General features: G+C 48.1%; 1 protein-coding gene across 9 annotated transcripts in view; it reads left to right on the plus strand.

Annotated features, from left to right (window-relative positions):
- GATB (glutamyl-tRNA amidotransferase subunit B) overlaps positions 1-18,069 on the plus strand; it is a 103,219-nt gene that overhangs the window by 39,761 nt on the left and 45,389 nt on the right. For 5 of the 9 annotated variants that reach the window (XM_086346329.1, XM_086346332.1, XM_086346331.1 and 2 more), the window contains exons 3-5: positions 5,707-5,820; positions 8,127-8,325; positions 8,946-9,068. In XM_086346329.1, coding sequence (XP_086202455.1) covers positions 5,707-5,820; positions 8,127-8,325; positions 8,946-9,068 — 436 coding nt within the window. Of the gene's footprint in view, positions 1-5,565; positions 5,632-5,706; positions 5,821-8,126; positions 8,326-8,945; positions 9,069-10,362; positions 10,542-18,069 lie in introns of those variants that run through there. The other 4 variants (XM_086346334.1, XM_086346335.1, XM_086346336.1 and 1 more) reach the window with 2 other exon arrangements.

Below are 18,069 nucleotides of genomic sequence, written 5' to 3' on the forward strand. Positions count from 1 at the left end.
CCCTTCCAGGGCCCGAAACTGGGCTCTTGTCTAACACTTGAAAATGAATTGTCCGAGGAGACACATGTGCTGACAAAGCAAGAGATTTTAATGGGAAAGGGCACCAGGGTGGAGAGCAGTAGGGTAAGGGAACCCAGGAAAACTGCTTTGTCGTGTGGCTCACAGTCTCAGGTTTTATGGTGATGGGATTAGTTTCCCGGTGGTCTTTGGCCGATCATTCTAATTCAGAGTCTTTCCTGGTGGCCCACGCATCACTCAGCCAAGATGGATGCTGGCGAGGGGGATTCTGGGAAGTGGACAGACACACGGTGTCTCCTTTCCACCTTTCCTAGACTCTTCCTGTTGGTGGTGGCTTATTAGTTCTGCGTTCCTTATCAGGATCTCCTGTCATAAAACAACTCATGCCAGTGGTTACTACGGTGCCTGGCCAGGGTGGGCAGTTTCAGTCAGTGTGCTTCCTGTAACACTTACAGGTCAGGAAATGTCTGGTTAGGCAAAGTAAGTCTTAAGACTGGAAGCCTGCTTCTCACATTGGGGTCGCAGCCTGTCCTTGGAAGTCTCATGATGCTTCTGCGCCTTCTGTGCTGGATGTGTTTTAGATTGCACCAAGTTATGGTTGCAGCTCTGCTTATTTTGCAAACAAGTGGAACAAGTGATAATCCCTTTAAAAGCCATTCACTGTCTCCTCAGCCTGTATCCTTTTCCTGGCTGTGACATGCCCGGCCTCTCTCTTCTGGACATGACATATATTGACTGTCTCATCTCCTCCGTCCACCGCTCATAGGTTTCTTAACTGCCAATTAAAGAATCAGCTTTTTACTTACGTGATAAATCGTTTCATGGGTACTTGTGTCTAAAGGTTTTGAAAGTCCAGTGATAACGTATGCTGCTTGAGAAAAACTCTAGGTCCACTCCCTCTCCGGCCGCCACGTGCCAGAGCCACTGTGTAAAACACATGTGTACGGAGTGTTTTACAAAATTCCAAGAATACAGTGCTCACCTTTTTAGAGTTAGACATCTGAAAACAAGCCTGTGCACGTAGAAAAACTGGCAGGAAGAAAATTGCTAGAAACAGTATCTGCCTCTCTGGAAGGGTTTGGTTTGAGCTGCTGCTAGAGTATTATGGCTCAGTGTTAGCGGGCTTGAGTGCCAACACTCATGCGCCTCCTTCTTTGAAGAGTTACGGTAAGAGTGTAGTTGAGAGTCTGGGCTCTGGGATCTGATGTCCTGCTACTTAGTCACCTGCGGCGAGTTACCTAACCTCTGTGCGTTCCTTCCTTATCTGTAAGATGACGATCACGGTGGTACCTGCCCTAGGACTGCCGAGGGGATTGCCTGGCACGTGCGTGTGGTGTGCCCAGCCCACCTCCTGACATAAAGAGGGTGCAGCCAGCACTTGCCATCGATGGTTCTCGAAGCCAGAGTGGGCTGTGCTCAGGCTCCGTGGAGAGAGCTGTGCTTTGTGAGTGCCAAGGAGCATTGGTTTCCTTCCACAGGGAAGCTGCTGTGGTTACCCATGAGCCCTTCTGTAGTCTACTTTATGTGAATTGCAAAGAAAATTCTGGAACTTGCATCTTCAGGACACGTTCGTCTTTGGAGTTTTTTCATTCCTCTTTGATCTTGTCACATGTGATTGGTCGTCGTTTCAGGGCACTTCCAGAAATACGTCTGAAGGCCAGTGGGTGGAGGTAACAGCCTAGAGGAGACAGAGGCATCGCGGCCTCTCTGAGACCCGCCCTGGATGCCCATCCCCTCCCTCTTCACTGGAGCTCAGCGCCCGTTCCTGACCACCACCGCCTTTCGTTCTCTGTGGGGCTCCGGGTCCAGGGGGAACAGGCAGTGCCCATTCTCATGGAACCTAGTTCAGGGGCAATACATGCACACACATCTGACCCACCGTGATGCAAGCACAAACGGACGCTTGTGGAAGGTCAGCAAGGCACATGGGAAGAAGAGTAAGGAAAGTTGCCCAGACTTGGTGACATCTCCGTAGATTGTGAATAAGAATAGGGCGGTCAGCAGTCAGCATTGTTTGTATAGGAGAACTGGACCGGGGACCCAGGGGCGGGTTGTGTGTGTGTGAGAGAGATAGGAGATGGAATTGAAGATGGAGGCCAGCGCTAGACCATGGAGCAGAGGACAGGTGTATATGTGTGTGTGTGTGTGTGTGTGTGTGTGTGTGTGTTAGGAGATGAAATTGAAGATGGAGGCCAGCGCTAGACCATAGCAGAGCCTGGCCTTTCCCGTGTGTGTGTGTGTATGTGTGTGTGTGTGTGTGTGTGTGTGTGTTAGGAGATGAAATTGAAGATGGAGGCCAGCGCTAGACCATGGAGCAGAGGACAGGTGTATGTGTGTGTATGTGTGTGTGTGTGTGTGTGTGTGTGTTAGGAGATGAAATTGAAGATGGAGGCCAGCGCTAGACCATAGCAGAGCCTGGCCTTTCCCGTGTGTGTGTGTGTGTGTGTGTGTGTGTGTTAGGAGATGAAATTGAAGATGGAGGCCAGCGCTAGACCATAGCAGAGCCTGGCCTTTCCTGTGTGTGTGTGTGTGTGTGTGTGTGTGTGTGTGTGTGTGTGTGTTAGGAGATGGAATTGAAGATGGAGGCCAGCGCTAGACCATGGAGCAGAGGACAAGTGTATGTGTGTGTATGTGTGTGTTAGGAGATGAAATTGAAGATGGAGGCCAGCGCTAGACCATAGCAGAGCCTGGCCTTTCCCGTGTGTATGTGTGTGTGTGTGTGTGTGTTAGGAGATGAAATTGAAGATGGAGGCCAGTGCTAGACCGTGGCAGAGCCTGGCCTTTCCCGTGTGTTTGTGTGTGTGTGTGTGTGTGTGTTAGGAGATGGAATTGAAGATTCAGGTCAGAGCTAGACCGTGGCAGAGGCTGGCCTTTACCGTGTAGACACGGCGGTTGCCAAGTGATTTTAGGCCCCAGGACGCTGTAGGATTTGAGCCTTTATCAGGACTGTGCTCATGGGGATGACGCACTTGCAGAGGGTGGAGGCCATGCCGGCAGGCTCACGTCCCCAGCACACGTTCCTTGAGGCCAGCGGCAGCGTCCTGTGTCACTCGGCACCCCTCAAGCCTAGAACTGTCTGTATAGACACTGAAGGCACTGTGTGAGATAAAGACAGCCCCAGCTGAAGTTTCCAATTCTGCATCCTCTCCTCAGAACATGCTGACCTGGACCTCCATCTGTCACAAGCAGCTTGACTAGGATTGTAATAAATTCTTTTTTCTTGGCATTCTTTTAACTGGCTCTCTCTGTTTACTAGCCCCCCTGTGCACCTGTAGTGTGGTGATGATGGATGCTTATAATCCTGACCCTGAAGTGCTCCAGGCCTTCTAAATCATCAAGAAAAGATTAAAGTATATTCAATACTGCTGTAATGTTTATGTGTTTTACCGCATTCTTATCCTTTGGAAATGGATGATGTTTTATCAAGTGCCCAGGTACTCGTGCGCACACGGGGAGAGTGAGTCTGTGATCACCCGTGGCTCTCCACTCCCCCACAGCACCAGGCACGGGGTGTTTATTAGCAGCACACGCTCAGAAAGAAGCAAGCAAAACAGACCTGGGTGCTCTCCAGGCCTAGAAAGAGGGAGCAGGTTGGTCCCAAAGGGGCAGACTGGGCAGAGACGAGAGAGAAAGCGGTGGTTAGAGAAGAGTGGGGTGGAAAAGCAAGAACTGACAGGCGGCCAGTCCAGCAGTCTCCAGGCACACCACGCTGCTGCCCAGCCCCAGAGGGGCGAGCCTCGTGGCAGGACCCCAGTTTCAGGTTCTCGTGCGCCTTGGCCCAGATCAGATCTGCAGGCTTGAATTTGGCAGGATTCTCCACCAGCTCTATTTGTATTGTGGTAACAACTGTTCAGTAAAACGCCAAACATTAGCAAGTAAAAACATCAATAATTAGAGCATCCTGTGTCTCCCCACCCCAGCGCCCCCAGCACACACACATCTTTTCATGAAAACCATTATTACTGCAGAGCTGACAATATTACTTGGCCCAAAATGAAGAGCTCTGAATAGAAGCTGTGAGACAACTCCATTTTGTAACCTGGCTTCCAAAACCAGGCCTGGGAGGATGTTTTTAGGAGGGAGGTTTGCTGTTGGCTTTTTCTTTGGCGGGGGCTGAGGGGGGCTGTATGTTGCAGCAAGTAGAGATACCTCTCACATTTTCTTACACAGGTTTGCATTTAGACTGTGTCTGATCAACAAGTCCCACCCGTGTCTGGGTGCCTGGTCCCCGCACCATGGGGATTCTGACTGTCACCCTCTGGGCTCAGGCACGTGCGGACTCGAACTGGCTTTATCATTTTCCTGGGCGAGTCTCTTGGTCTTTCTGGGTCTTTATTCTTTTTCTGATATGTTGAAATAGTACAAATTCCTTCTTTACAGAGTTGCTGTGAGGTGGAAATAAAATGGTGATTGTGAAAAACCTTAGCCGGAAAGCCCTACACAGATAAAAACATACTAAATGCACTAAAGAACCTCATAAATATTCTAATGAAAAACAGAAACATATTGCAGAGCAAGCGCAGTCCTCAAAACTTCCCCTGAAGCAGAGTGGGGAAAAGGGACTGTTTATTGAATTCCTGCCCTAGAGGGGCTGTGATTGTAGCCAGCCGTGACTGCCCACTCTGCATGCATCTCTCTCTCTCCCTGAGATGGGGAACTGTGGCTTCCAGGCCTGCAGCTGTACAGACACACAGCACAAGAGGGGTGAGGGCCTGTCTGACTCCACATCTCAATACATTTTTTCCTTATCTCTAGTTGTCCACCTTATTCCGGCCACTTACCCACCCAGATTTCCGAAAGCTGTTTGCTTCCTTTGGAGCTGGAAAATTTGCTAGCCCTTTCTTGGTCTTATGCTCCTGAAAGCTGGACAGGGTGGGATCCAAAAGGAACTCGGAAGCCCCGGAGGCAGCAGGTGAAGGGGAAGTGTGCCCAGGCCCGCCTTCTGGGGGCTCAGCTGGGCCTGGACCCAAAGCAGGAGGCAGGCGCACGGCACTTCCCAGCCCTGGGGGAGATGGCTGCAGCCCTGTTGGTTCCAGAAGCACATTCTCTCTCTGTCTCAGTGTTTCCCAGCCTCACCGAGGTGGTTTGGAGGGCTGCTTCTCCAATCCTCCTCCAGGAGTCAGTGCCTATGTGTGTTCTGAGCGGCTTCTTGTTCTGCTAGCAGTGGGATGAGACTAAGGTATTCCTTGTAGTTATCTCTCTCCTGAGCTTTGCTGGGACCCTCCGTGTTAACTTCGATGTCGTGTCAGGGGAAAGGACTCCAGACGAGGCAGTTATTAAGTGCCCACCACCACCACGACTTTTTAATCAACTTTGCCCAATTTGGGCTTCGCTGGTGGCTCAGATGGTAAAGAATCCACCTGCAGTGAGGGAGACCTGGGTTCAGTCCCTGGGTTGGGAAGATCCCCTGGAAAAGGGAACAGCTACCCGCTGCAGTATTCTTGCCTAGAGAATCACATGGACAGAGGAGCCTGGCGGGCTACAGTCCATAGGGTCACAGAGAGTCCGACACGACTGAGAGACTTTCACTCACTTCCCCAATTCCAGATACACTGAGTTGGCTTGTGAGCTGAGCTGCCCATAGGAAGAACCAGAGCTCATACCTGTTGAAGGGTGAGATCGCAGGTCCAGGGAGGATGTCCACAGGGAAGCATAATTGCTCAGACGGTAAGTGTCCTGTCCCTGCAGGTCCTCAACAGGCGGTGCGTGGAAGCAGCCGTGATGACCGGCCTAGCCCTGGACTGTCACATCAACAGGAAGTCCTTGTTTGACCGGAAGCACTACTTCTATGCAGACCTCCCTGTGAGTACGCTCTGTCTGTCCATCCCTGTACCCAGAGCCAGGACTTTGCTGTGGGGGGTGCTGCATGCGTCCTCAGCCAGAGCTCAGTCCAGCCCTGCGGGAGGCCCTGCCTGGCTGATGAAGCCAGTTCCCCGCAACGTAGACCAGATCGGACACGGGGTCCTGATTGCCAGCTCCAACCAGGAGCCTTGTGCTCTGGGGGCTCGTTCGTAATTGACCACAGAGGGGAGGCAGCCTGCGTTCTCAGGCTCAGCCCAGCTGTGGGGTTTGGTGCTAATTGCCGTTTAGGATGGAAGCCACCTCCGTGCAGTGGTCAATGCATCCTGTGGCTCGGAGGACAGGGAGAGCACCCCTCTGTCAAGTTGGGATTCCCAGTAATAGGACCATCTCCTCTGCAGACATGCCTGCTATCCCCAAGGGCCGCTTAAGTGGACAGTAGTAAGTGGAGACATGAACCAGAAGCCTGGATGGATGACAGTAATTGGCAAAGCAGTAAACCCGATATTAACCTGCCTTCTCCTTAAAATTAGAAAGTTTTTTTTCTTTATGAGAAAAGCCAGTGTGAACTGGAGCCAATTTTTCATAGTATTGAACTGAACCAAAACTGTAATGGTGAGTGGGTTTCCCAAATGATGTTTGATTTGCTCTGAGCCTCTGATGGCGAGTGTGGCCCCGCTTGAGGTTCAGGCCGTCAGCAGTGCTGATTCTGTTTCATGTTATTCTCCCGGAACTGAAGGCGGGGGTGAGCTGCTTTCAGCAGGTGCACGCAGGAGTGGAATTAAATAAAAAGTGCAACGGGAACCTGAATTCTCTAGTTGCTGCTATTTTTCCCCTCTGACTGCCAGCTTTTTAGCAAGTTCCACTGCCTGGTAGGGAAGAAATAATTAAACTGCATTTATTCATCTTTTAAGAGCGATAACGAGTTTGGTTAAGGTGGGAGATGTAGCAGTAAGCAACTGAAAAATGAGATGCTTTATTTTTTCTGGCTTTCTGATCTTTCTGGCCCAGGTAGCTCACATAATCTGGAGTTAGTGTTGCCAAATATTACACGGGACATGCTTATACTAAAAAAGTGTTTGTTTTTATCTACACAGTTGATTCATATTATCACAGTTTCACAGAGCATCTGTATTTTAGTTGGCAACCATTCCCAGAGTTTAATTTTTACAGATTAAGACTTGCTGTCTTAGCACAGAAAACAAGGTGGCCTAATGCAGTGGTTCTCAAGGTGTGTTACCCAGGCCACTAGCATCAGCGTCTCCTAGGAACGTGTCAGAAATACAGATTCTCAGGCACCACCCCAGACCTGCAGAGTTAGAAACACTTCAGGTGGGGTCAGAAGATCTGTGTTTTGACCGCCCTGCCAGGTGATTCTGATACAGCTTAAGCTTGAACAGGGCTGGCCAGGAAGCCAGGAACATAGACTGTGGAGCCAGGTCACCCGAGTTCACATCCTAATGTTGATGCTTACTGGCTGTGTGGCTTTGGCCGTGGGTCCTTAGTCTCTCCACGCCCTGTGCTTTGTTCCTGGGGCTGTGCTGAGAACTAAACGGTGTGAAGCGCCGAGAACAGTGTCTGGGGACGCTGCGTCAGTGTCATCCTCTGTTCTTCGCCGAGTCTCACCTGCCCTCTCTTTAGTGTGTGTGCATCTGAAAGGAGTCCTTCCCGCCCACTCAGAAGGTGGTGAGGGAGCGCTGGCAACATCCATCAGTGTTTTAGTGCTCCATGCTTCCTATTAGTGGAGCGTGAGTGTCACTGCATTTTCTGGCTCGAGGAACAAGGGAAGTTTTTTCAGGGAGGGCATCTGACATGATCGGTTAGCTCAGAGAGCAGGAACAAAACCAGGCTCACGGCGCTGGCAGCTGCTGTCGGCTGCGCTGAGACGCGATGGCAGGGTGCTTAGCCAGCACTCCCAGTAAGAGGGTCTGTCAGGAGCCCAGTAAGCAGATGCAGGGCTGAGCTAATGAACTAAGTGGAAACAGCACGCTCTTTTCTCAGAGGCTGCAGACAGAGAGATGACTGTTAGTCCCCAGAATGGTACTCCGCAGGGAAGAGTGAGGATCTGTGTGCTTTACGGCTTCATTATTGGGGGCGTGGGGACGGGGGACTCAGAGAAGTCAGGAGAGGCCAGGCTAGATTATGGCCGCAGCGCATAGACTATAATCTTTCGGCTCGTTTTCCTTTTTTTGTTGTTGTCGTATTGTGTTTTTAAGTAAGCTTGTAGTTTTAGGACATTAAAAGGAGTGATCAACTGGTTCCCAGCTTTGACTTACAGACTAGTGACTCTGGCCCCCATTTGCCTGCAGGCGGGCTACCAGATTACCCAGCAGAGGCTGCCGATCGCTGTGAACGGGAGCTTGGCATACAGCGTCTATGTGGGGAGGAAGCCAAGTCAGATGGTCACCAGGACCGTGAGGGTGAAGCAGATCCAGCTGGAGCAGGACAGTGGCAAAAGCCTGCACGACGACCTGCGGTCCCAGACGCTCATTGACCTGAACAGGGCAGGTAGGCTTGGGGATGCTCCTCTTCTTTCCTGCCACCGCCCATCGCCTCCAGGGTTTTCCCAATCCAGGTGAGGAAACAGGCCCCAGAGGTTGACAGATGGGTCAGGATATCAACATTGGTGTTGGTGGAGCTGATTAGCAAGCCAGGTGGGGACTGTGCTTTCTGTGGACTGCCTTCTAACCCACGACTAAACTGAAATCCACTTCACCACCTAGTCAGGGACCAAGCAGCTTGGTGTTGGAAGCAGACATTAAAAGAACCAAAGTTAAAAATTCAGAAGTGAGGGTAAAGAGAAGTGAGTCGGAGCCCATCAATGATGTGTGCACACTCAGTCGCTCAGTGTCCCACTCTGCAGCCCCACGGACTGTGGCCCGCCAGGCTCCTCTGTCCATGGAGTTCTCTAGGCAAGAATCCTGGAGTGGGTAGCCACACCCTCCTCCAGGGGATTTTCCTGACCCAGGGATCAAACCGTACGTCTCCTGCATTGCAGGCAGATCCTGTACCACTGAGCCACTCGGGAAGCCTGTCAGTGGCGCAGGGTTTTCCTAAAACTCTAGGCTGATGTGCCTGGGGACCAAAACTAGAGAGGTCCGGTCAGGCTGACTCTGTCTGTCTGGTAGGGATCGGCCTTCTGGAACTGGTCCTGGAGCCGGACATGTCCTGTGGAGAAGAGGCGGCCACAGCTGTCAGGGAGCTGCAGCTGATTCTTCAGGCCTTGGGGACCAGCCAGGCGAACATGGCAGGTAAAAGCCGCAGAAGAAGCTCGCTCCTCTCCCCCTTCTTCCTGTCTGCTTCTGCGCTCTCTCCTCACTGGAGTGTATCCTCTACATTTGCTACAGTGGGATTGTATGTATCCTTTCTCAGCCTTTTCTCCCTCAGGGTGTTTTCTCCCCCTTAGAATTCCCATGGATTCTTTTCTGAGCCCCTGACCAAAAATAAACGCACAAACAGCAGCCCTACAGAGGCAACTGAGCCCAAGTGTGAGATGAGAAGTTGAGGGACCAGAGGCGGCGTCCTGCTTCTTGCATCAGGATGCTGTGAGAATTAATAAAATGATGTGTTTGAACAGCTGCATCAGCCTCAGAGAGAAGACAGCGTATTTATGCAGAGTAGCCCTTACTTGTGAGTTCTGTGTGGACAGCGCTTCGTTGCCAGTTGATGCTTTTCCTTTGGGTCTTTTTCTTTTCTGCCTTTTATACGAAGTTTTCATCCAGGTAAAACTGAAGCCAGATTGTATCAACTGCAAACCAAGACTGTGATTTCACAAAACTTTAACTGTGAGATAAAGTTAAATGCATTTATAATTTAAACTATATTTCTTAGATATACACAATAGAAATGTAATAGGGAGCTAAACAGAAGAAACTGTGCAAATTTGGGATCAAGGAAACTATACATTTTAAGTGTTTGCCGATTGGATATAAAGGTCACAAGTTTCAGTCAGTTTCTTTATTGCCCCTCCTGTCACTGCTCTGCCCATCCTTATATCCCCATGCTCGTCTCTTCTGTGGTTTCCCCCTATTTCCTGTTCCCAGGGTCTTTTAAAAAACTGCCACTCACAGAGCACTCCCTGACAGTGTAGAGAAAGGGAGCAAGTTCTTCGTCTGCAATGGGTTAATCCACTGCTCTGTACATTGGTGTGTTAGTCTAGAGATTTTTCAGAGAAACAGAATAAATATGTGTATGTGTGTGTGAGAGAGAGAGATATAAAGAGATTAACTATAAGGAATTAGCTCATGTGATTGTGGAGGCTGAGATGTCATAAGATTTACAGTCAGCAAGCAGCAGGAGAGCCAATAGTATTATAGTTCCAGCTTGAGACTGAAGGCCTGAGAATCAGGACAACCAAGGGTGTACGTTCCAATCGGAGCCAGAGTCCAAGGCAAGACTGCTATCCCAGCTCCAAGGCAGTCATGCAGAGACAGCAGATTTCCCCTGATGCTGAAAACTCAGCCTCTGCACCAGTGCTAAATCAAATCTCAGAGAAAGAGTTTTGGGTGAAATAGAAAAGAATAGCTTGATTTTTTTTTTTGCCAGGCAAACAGGTGAAACTGTGTGATTCAGACTGGGACTTGTGCCCACAACCTGGCTGTAACCCTGACTGCAACTTGAACCGATGCAGCCAGGGACTGAAAATCTGGCGAAAACCCACAGTGTTCCAACTAAGATCACACACCTTGTTTTAGGACTTAATGAAGGTTACCTGTTCTTAGTCACTCAATCGTGTCTGACTCTTTGTGACCCCATGGATTGCAGCCTGCCAGGCTCCTCTGTCAACAGGGATTCTCCAGGCAAGAATACTGAAGCGGGTTGCCATGCCCTCCTCCAGGGGATCTTCCCAACCCAGGGTTTGAACCCAGGTCTCCCACATTGCAGGCGGATTCTTTACCATCTGAGCCACCAGGAAAGCCCAATAAAGATTAAGGTTTAGGTTCTTGATATCTCATTGCAGAAAGAATTCCATGAGAGATAAATTGATAGGTGAGAAGTGGATTTATTTAGAGAGAAACACATTCCACAGACAGGCTGTAGACCATTCATGAGGTGAAAGGGGCCTTGAAATATGGTATAGTTAGCTTTTATGAGCTGGGTAGTTTCACAGGCTAATGATTGGGAGGATTATTCCAACTGTTTGGGGAAGGGATGGAGATTTCCAGGAATTGGGGCACCGCTCACTTTTTGGTCTTTGATGATCAGCCTGGGAACTGTCGTGGCACCTGTGGTTGTGTAATTTAGCTCGCTCGTGTGTTACAGTGAGCATACACTGAGGCTCAGGGTCCAGGGGAAGTCAACTTGCCCACCATCTTGGACCCATTTGGTTCTAATCAGTTTATGTTGACTTCTCAGGCTATGTCACTCTTTCAAGGGTTGTACTCCCCTGTTTCAGGTGGATCCGTGCCCCTCAACACTGTGTGTCCCAACCTGGGAGGATTTGGTGAAGAGTTTTACACCAGTGATTGAAAGGTGGGGTTGCTGACAAGAAGCTGGGTGTGTGCAGGGCCTTGCTCCTTTAATCTAGCCTCAGGTGATCTGCTGATGAGCTTCTGTGGTTCTCAAGGTTATCAATCTCATCATGTGGATCACAGCCTTGTCTGACTCAATGAAACTATGAGCCATGCACTGTAGGGCTGCCCAAGATGGACAGGTCATAGTGGAGAGTTCTGACAAAATGTGGTCCACTGGAGAAGGAAATGGTAAACCACTTCAGTATTCCTGCCTTGAGAACCCCATGAACAGTATGAAAAGGCAAAAGATAGGACACTAAAAGATGAACTCTGCCAGTTGGTAGTTGCCCAATATGCTACTGGAGATCAGTGGAGAAATAACTCCAGAAAGAATGAAGAGATGGAACCAAAGCAAAAACAACACCCACTTGTGGATTGACTGGTGATAGAAGCAAGGTCCGATGCTGTAAAGAGCAATACTGCATAAGAACCTGGAATGCTAAGTCCGTGAATCAAGGCAAATTGGAAGTGGTCAAACAGGAGATGGCAAGAGTGAACATTGACATTCTAAGAATTAGTGAACTAAGATGGACTGGAATGGGTGAATATAATTCAGATAACCATTATATCTACTACTGTGGGCAAGAATCCCTTAGAAGAAATGGAGTAGCCATCATAGTCAACAAAACAGTCCAAAATGCAGTAATTGCATGCAGTCTCAAAACCGACAGAATGATCTTTGTTCATCTCCAAGGCAAACCATTCAATATCACGGTAATCCAAGTCTATACACCAACCAGTAATGCTGAAGAAGCTGAAGTTGAACGGTTCTATGAAGACCTACAAGACCTTCTAGAATTAACACCCAAAAAAGATGTCCTTTTCATTGTAGGGGACTGGAATGCAAAAGTAGGAAGTCAGGAAACACCTGGAGTAACAGGCTATTTTGGCCTTGGAGTACAGAATGAAGCAGGGCAAAGGCTAATAGAGTTCTGCCAAGAGAACGCACTGGTCATAGCAAACACCCTCTTCCAACAACACAAAAGAATACTCTACACATGGACATCACCAGATGGTCAACACCAAAATCAGATTGATTATATCCTTTGCAGCCAAAGATGGAGAAGGTGTATACGGTAAGCAAAACAAGACTTGGAGCTGACTGTGACTCAAATCATGAACTTCTTATTACCAAATTCAGACTTGAATTGAAGAAAGTAGGGAAAATCACTAGAGCATTCAGGTATGACCTAAATCAAATCCTTTATGACTGTATGGTGGAAGTGAGACATAGATTTAAGGGAATAGATCTGATAGACAGAGTGCCTGATGAACTATAGACAGAGATTCCTAACATTGTACAGGAGACAGGGATCAAGACCATTCCCAAGAAAAAGAAATGCAAAAAAGCAAAATGGCTATCTGAGGAGGCTTTACAAATAGCTGAGAAAACAAGGGAAGCCAAAAGCAAAGGAGAAAAGGAAAGATATACCCATTTGAATGCAGAATCCCAAAGAATAGCAAAGAGAGATAAGGAAGCCTTCCTCAGTGATCAGTGCAGAGAAATAGAGGATAACAATAGAATGGGAAAGGCTAGAGATCTCTTCAAGAAAATTAGAGATACCAAGGGAACATTTCATGCAAAGATGGGCTCAGTAAAAGACAGAAATGGTAGGGACCTAACAGAAGCAGAAGATATTAAGAAGAGATGGCAGGAATACACAGAACTGTACAAAAAAGATCTTCGTGACCCAAATAATCACAATGGTGTGGTCACTCACCTAGAGCCAGGGCTCCTGGAATGTGAAGTCGAGTGGGCCTTAGAAAGCATCACTACGAACAAAGCTAGTGGAGGTGATGGAATTCCAGTGGAGCTCTTTCAAATCCTGAAAGATAATGCTGTGAAAGTGCTGCACTCAATATGCCAGCAAATTTGGAAAACTTCAGCAGTGGCCACAGGACTGGAAAAGGTCAGTTTTCATTCCAGTCCCAAAGGAAGGCAATGCCAAAGAATGCTCAAACTACCGCACAATTGCACTCATCTCACACGCTAGTAAAGTAATGCTCAAAATTCTCCAAACCAGGCTTCAGCAGTATGTGAACGGTGAATTTCCAGGTGTTCATGCTGGATTTAGAAAAGGCAGAGGAACCAGAGGTCAAATTGCCAACATCCGCTGGATCATTGAAAAAGCAAGTGAGTTCCAGAAAAACATCTATTTCTGCTTTATTGACTATGCCAAAGCCTTTGACTGTGTGGATCACAACAAACTGTGGAAAATTCTGAAAGAGATGGGAATACCAGACCACCTGACCTGCCTCTTGAGAAACCTGTATGCAGGTCAGGAAGCAACAGTTAGAACTGGACGTGGAACAGCAGACTGGTTCCAAATAGGAAAAGGAATACGTCAAGGCTGTATATTGTCACCCTGCTTATTTAACTTCTATGCAGAGTACATCATGAGAAACACTGGGCTGGAGGAAACACAAGCTGCAATCAAGATTGCTGGGAGAAATATCAATAACCTCAGATATGCAGATGACACCACGTTTACGGCAGAAAGTGAAGAAGGACTAAAGAGCCTCTTGATGAAAGTTAAAGAGGAGAGTGAAAAAGTTGGCTTAAAGCTCAACATTTAGAAAACAGATCATGGCATCTGATCCTATCACTTCATGGCAAATAGATGGAGAAACAGTGACAGTGGCAAATTTTATTTTGGGGGGCTCCAAAATCACTGCAGATGATGACTGCAGCCATGATATAAAATGATACTCCATGGAAGAAAAGTTATGACCAACCTAGACAGCATATTAAAAAGCAGAGACATTACTTTGCCAACAAAGGTCCGTCTAGTCAAGGCTATGGTTTTTCCAGTAGTCATATATGGATGTGAGAGTTGGACTATAAAGAAAGCTGAGCGCTGAAGAATTGATGCTTTTGAACTGTGGTGTTGGAGAATACTCTTGAGAGTCCCGTAGACTGCAAGGCTATCAAACCAGTCCATCCTAAAGGAAATCAGTCCTGAATGTACATTGGAAGGACTGATGCTGAAGCTGAAGCTCCAGTACTTTGGCCACCTGATGCAAAGAGCTGACTCATTGGAAAAGACCCTGATGCTGGGAAAGATTGGGGGCAGGAGGAGAAGGGGACGACAGAGGATGAGATGGTTGGATGGCATCACCAACTCCATGGACATGGATTTGGGTGGACCTCGGGAGTTGGTGCTGGACAGGGAGGCCTGGCTTGCTGCAGTCCATGGGGTCGCAAAGAGGACTGAAGGACTGAACTGAAGGTTATCAAACTGTCATCTTTTCTCTGGAGTGAAGAGTGCTTCTTCAGACAGTTAACATCTTCCATTTGTTGCGGACTTTAGTTCTGGTTTTTCCTGTGGTCGTGTATGGATGTGAGAGTTGGACTGTAAAGAAGGCTGAGCGCCGAAGAATTGATGCTTTTGAACTGTGGTGTTGGAGAAGACTCTTGAGAGTCCCTTGGACTGCAAGGAGATCCAACCAGTCCATTCTGAAGGAGATCAGCCCTGGGATTTCTTTGGAAGGAATGATGCTAAAGCTGAAACTCCAGTCCTTTGGCCACCTCATGCGAAGAGTTGACTCATGGGAAAAGACTCTGATGCTGGGAGGGATTGGGGGCAGGAGGAGAAGGGGACGACAGAGGATGCGATGGCTGGATGGCATCACCGACTTGATGGACATGAGTCTGAGTGAAGTCCAGGAGTTGGTGATGGACAGGGAGGCCTGGTGTGCTGGATTCATGGGGTCGCAAAGAGTGGACTGATCTGATCTGATCTTAGTTCTTATAAAGAGCTTGTTGTGTGAATCTCCTGGGGCGGAACCAGGACCCCGCCCCAGGGCTACACTAGTGTTTCTTGCCTGCCCCTCCCTTGTCTATGCATCTCCTTCCTTCCCTGATTAGCAACTGTTTGAATCTGCACTTTGGAACTCAGGGAAGGTCGCAGAGGCTGGAGTCTGTTGCCTACAAGCAAGAAATGGGGGACACAGAAAGGCTTCATTGTCCAGGAGCCCCATAGCATCTTCCTTGGTTTCACCCCCACTGGGCCCTTTATTCTTGTTTTCAGTGGATTGAATAAAGCCCACCCTCATGGGCAGGTAGTCTGCTTTACTCACTATCAGTTCAAATGTTAATCTCCTTCAGAAACACCCTAAGGACACATCCAAAATAACATTTAATCAAATATCCAGGCTCCCCTTGGCTCAGTCCTGTTCACACAAACAATTAGCCATCTCAGGTAGTCACAAGAGGTGCCATTAAGTACTATTGACGCAGATGATCCATCTGCCTGTTAGATTATAATACCATTTATTGACCATTTTGTCACACATTTTTTTGCATGTTACAAAGGGACTTCAGAAGCTGTAACGTCATCTTTGTCACATAGGACATTTTATGGGCAACAAATTGTAACATCAAAGCCATGGTTTGGGTTGAATCTGGAGACAGAACTTGCTGATTTGCTGTCTTCTTTAAGCTACAGGCTGGACAAACAGAGCCACAGGAGTTTGAGTGGCGTAAAGGTTAGCTGCCTGCAAGTCTGTGTGTAGAAAAGAGGGTCTGTGTTAGAATAAGAGACCTCTCCATGCTAGATTTATGACTCCTGCTGCCTTTTTACACATAGAACAGAAAAGAAGTATGGGCAGGCTGAATGGTTATCCATTTTTGCACTATTGCTGTTAAAAAATTCTTTTTATTTTTCCATTCTTTTTCAAAATAACTGTGGTTTGTACCAAACCTATGGAATAATAAACAGACCTTTTTATTTTTCCATTCTTTTTCAAAATAACTGTGGTTCCTACCAAACCTGTGGAATAATAAACAGACCACCTGTTAGCTGAGAAATAGTTCCATCAGGTCCTTGCCAAGAGATAAACCAGAGCAGCAAGAACTCATCAGGCGGTGACGGCAGAGAGGGTTTATTAAATCTCATTCGTCATGATGCTTTTTGTTGCTTCTAAATACGAATCCAACACGGTTGCCCCCGGCACAGCGGCAGCGTGTACGAGAGAGTCCTGAGTGCTGTGGGGAGCGAAGGTCCGCCTGGGGTCTGCAGGGGTCCCGCTGTTGGTGCCCTCAGCTCTGTCAGCCCAGCCCCCTTGCTCGTCCTTACGTCCCCCCACTGCAGGGCACTGCATCACCAGTGGAGACAGGTCTCGGAACCGAGGGCCACCCCGGAGGGCGCCAGTGGACCCCCACGTGCTTTTGCAGTAAAGCTTCAGTTGCTCCAGGCTATGATTCAGTGAGTTCCCGATAGTTTTGCTAATGAGTGTGGGCTGGCTCGGCCTGGGTTCCAGAAGTCATTTCCTTCTCAGTGGCCATTACTGTTGAGATCCTCGGAGCAGTCTGCTGAGGGGAGCATGTACCCAAGTCGATACACTGAATGTTTCCAAGGCCGTACTACCTGCTGTTTAAACATGCTCATCTGTTCAGAAAGCGTTCTTTAAAATTAATTTTTCTTCACATTTAAATCCCATTACTTTTCCCAGAGACTTACTACTGTGCCTGTTGTACATGAGGAGTGGAGGCTTACAGGTTGGGTGGTGTGGCCAGGGCACACAAGAAGTGACTGAGCTGGGATCGGAGCCCCTCCTGTTTAAGCACTGCGTGCCCCTGCTTCCTGGTGCCAGCCGCGACAGGGTGGCCAAACAGCCTGGAGACCTGGGGTAGCAGAGTAGGTGCTTTAGACACCACGGCCCCAGACCTGGGGTGGAGTCCTGTCCTGTGCTTCCAGCTATAGAAGCTGGGTGAGGTGTTTGACTTCTCCGAGCCTCCCTTTCTACACTTGTAAAACCAGTTGCTATATATATACAGAAAGAGAAAGGAAGAAACCCAAGAGGAGAGGAAGTCATCCGCGTATCAGATAAGAGTTGGGCAGCAGAGTGGGCTGAGCGAGCCAGCAACAGCCTTGTGGGAGGAAGCCTGGAACTCCGTTTGGGGACTGTCAAGTATGAATCACCTCAAGGACATCTAAGTGGCTTTGTCATTAATGCTGTATTGTAGGGAGTGAATGTGATAATATACACAAAACATATCACAAGTCTTGACAAATAGCCTGTGCTCATTAAATGTTATGTGCTTATTAATACTAATAAGTAGTATTACGTTTACAGAAATACCACTCATTGTAGATAAATAAGCTATATGAAATATTTTCAGTAAAGTTGGGTCACACTATTTTATCTTACTTTTTGTCAAACCCTGTTATCTGCGTTCTGGAGAGTAAACCAGAAATGAATGACCAGAATGAGACGGCTTAACAGACCTTCACTAAATCCTCAGGCTGCTGCTGTTGACTGAAGCCGTTTTCTGCCCTGGTGTTGTATTTCTCGTGTGTGGATGTGTTTGGGGGGAAAAAATAGCACGTAACTGCACCGTATCATTGTGCTCAGTGGTGGGGTTTTTCATTTTGCTGTTACACATGTCTGCTCCTAGAGGGTGGAAATTGAGCTTGATAACGTCCTCATGAAGGCCCTCCCTGGTGTTGCAGAATGCGTTGGAGCCAACCTGGCTGGTGAGGCTTTTGTGGACCTGAGGCAATTTAACTTAATTTGTTTAAAAGGTATTTCGTCTTCACTGGGTAAAACGCCTTTTGTGCGTGTTGGGCACTGTATTTGAGTCCAGGCAAGTGAACGCTTTCAACACTGCAGGACACTAAATGAGTCCCCTCAGACATCTGCAGAGCATGATCTTCCCTGGGAGACACTGAAACTTGTGCTTTTGTTCCTCTTCCAAATTAAAAGTCTAAATTGTGAGAGATGGTTTTATTTTAAA

Source organism: Bos grunniens, chromosome 17 (genome assembly GCF_055505025.1).
Source record: "Bos grunniens cultivar Pamir isolate PY7600 chromosome 17, Bosgru_T2T1.0, whole genome shotgun sequence".
In the NCBI taxonomy this organism is placed as follows: domain Eukaryota; kingdom Metazoa; phylum Chordata; class Mammalia; order Artiodactyla; family Bovidae; genus Bos; species Bos grunniens.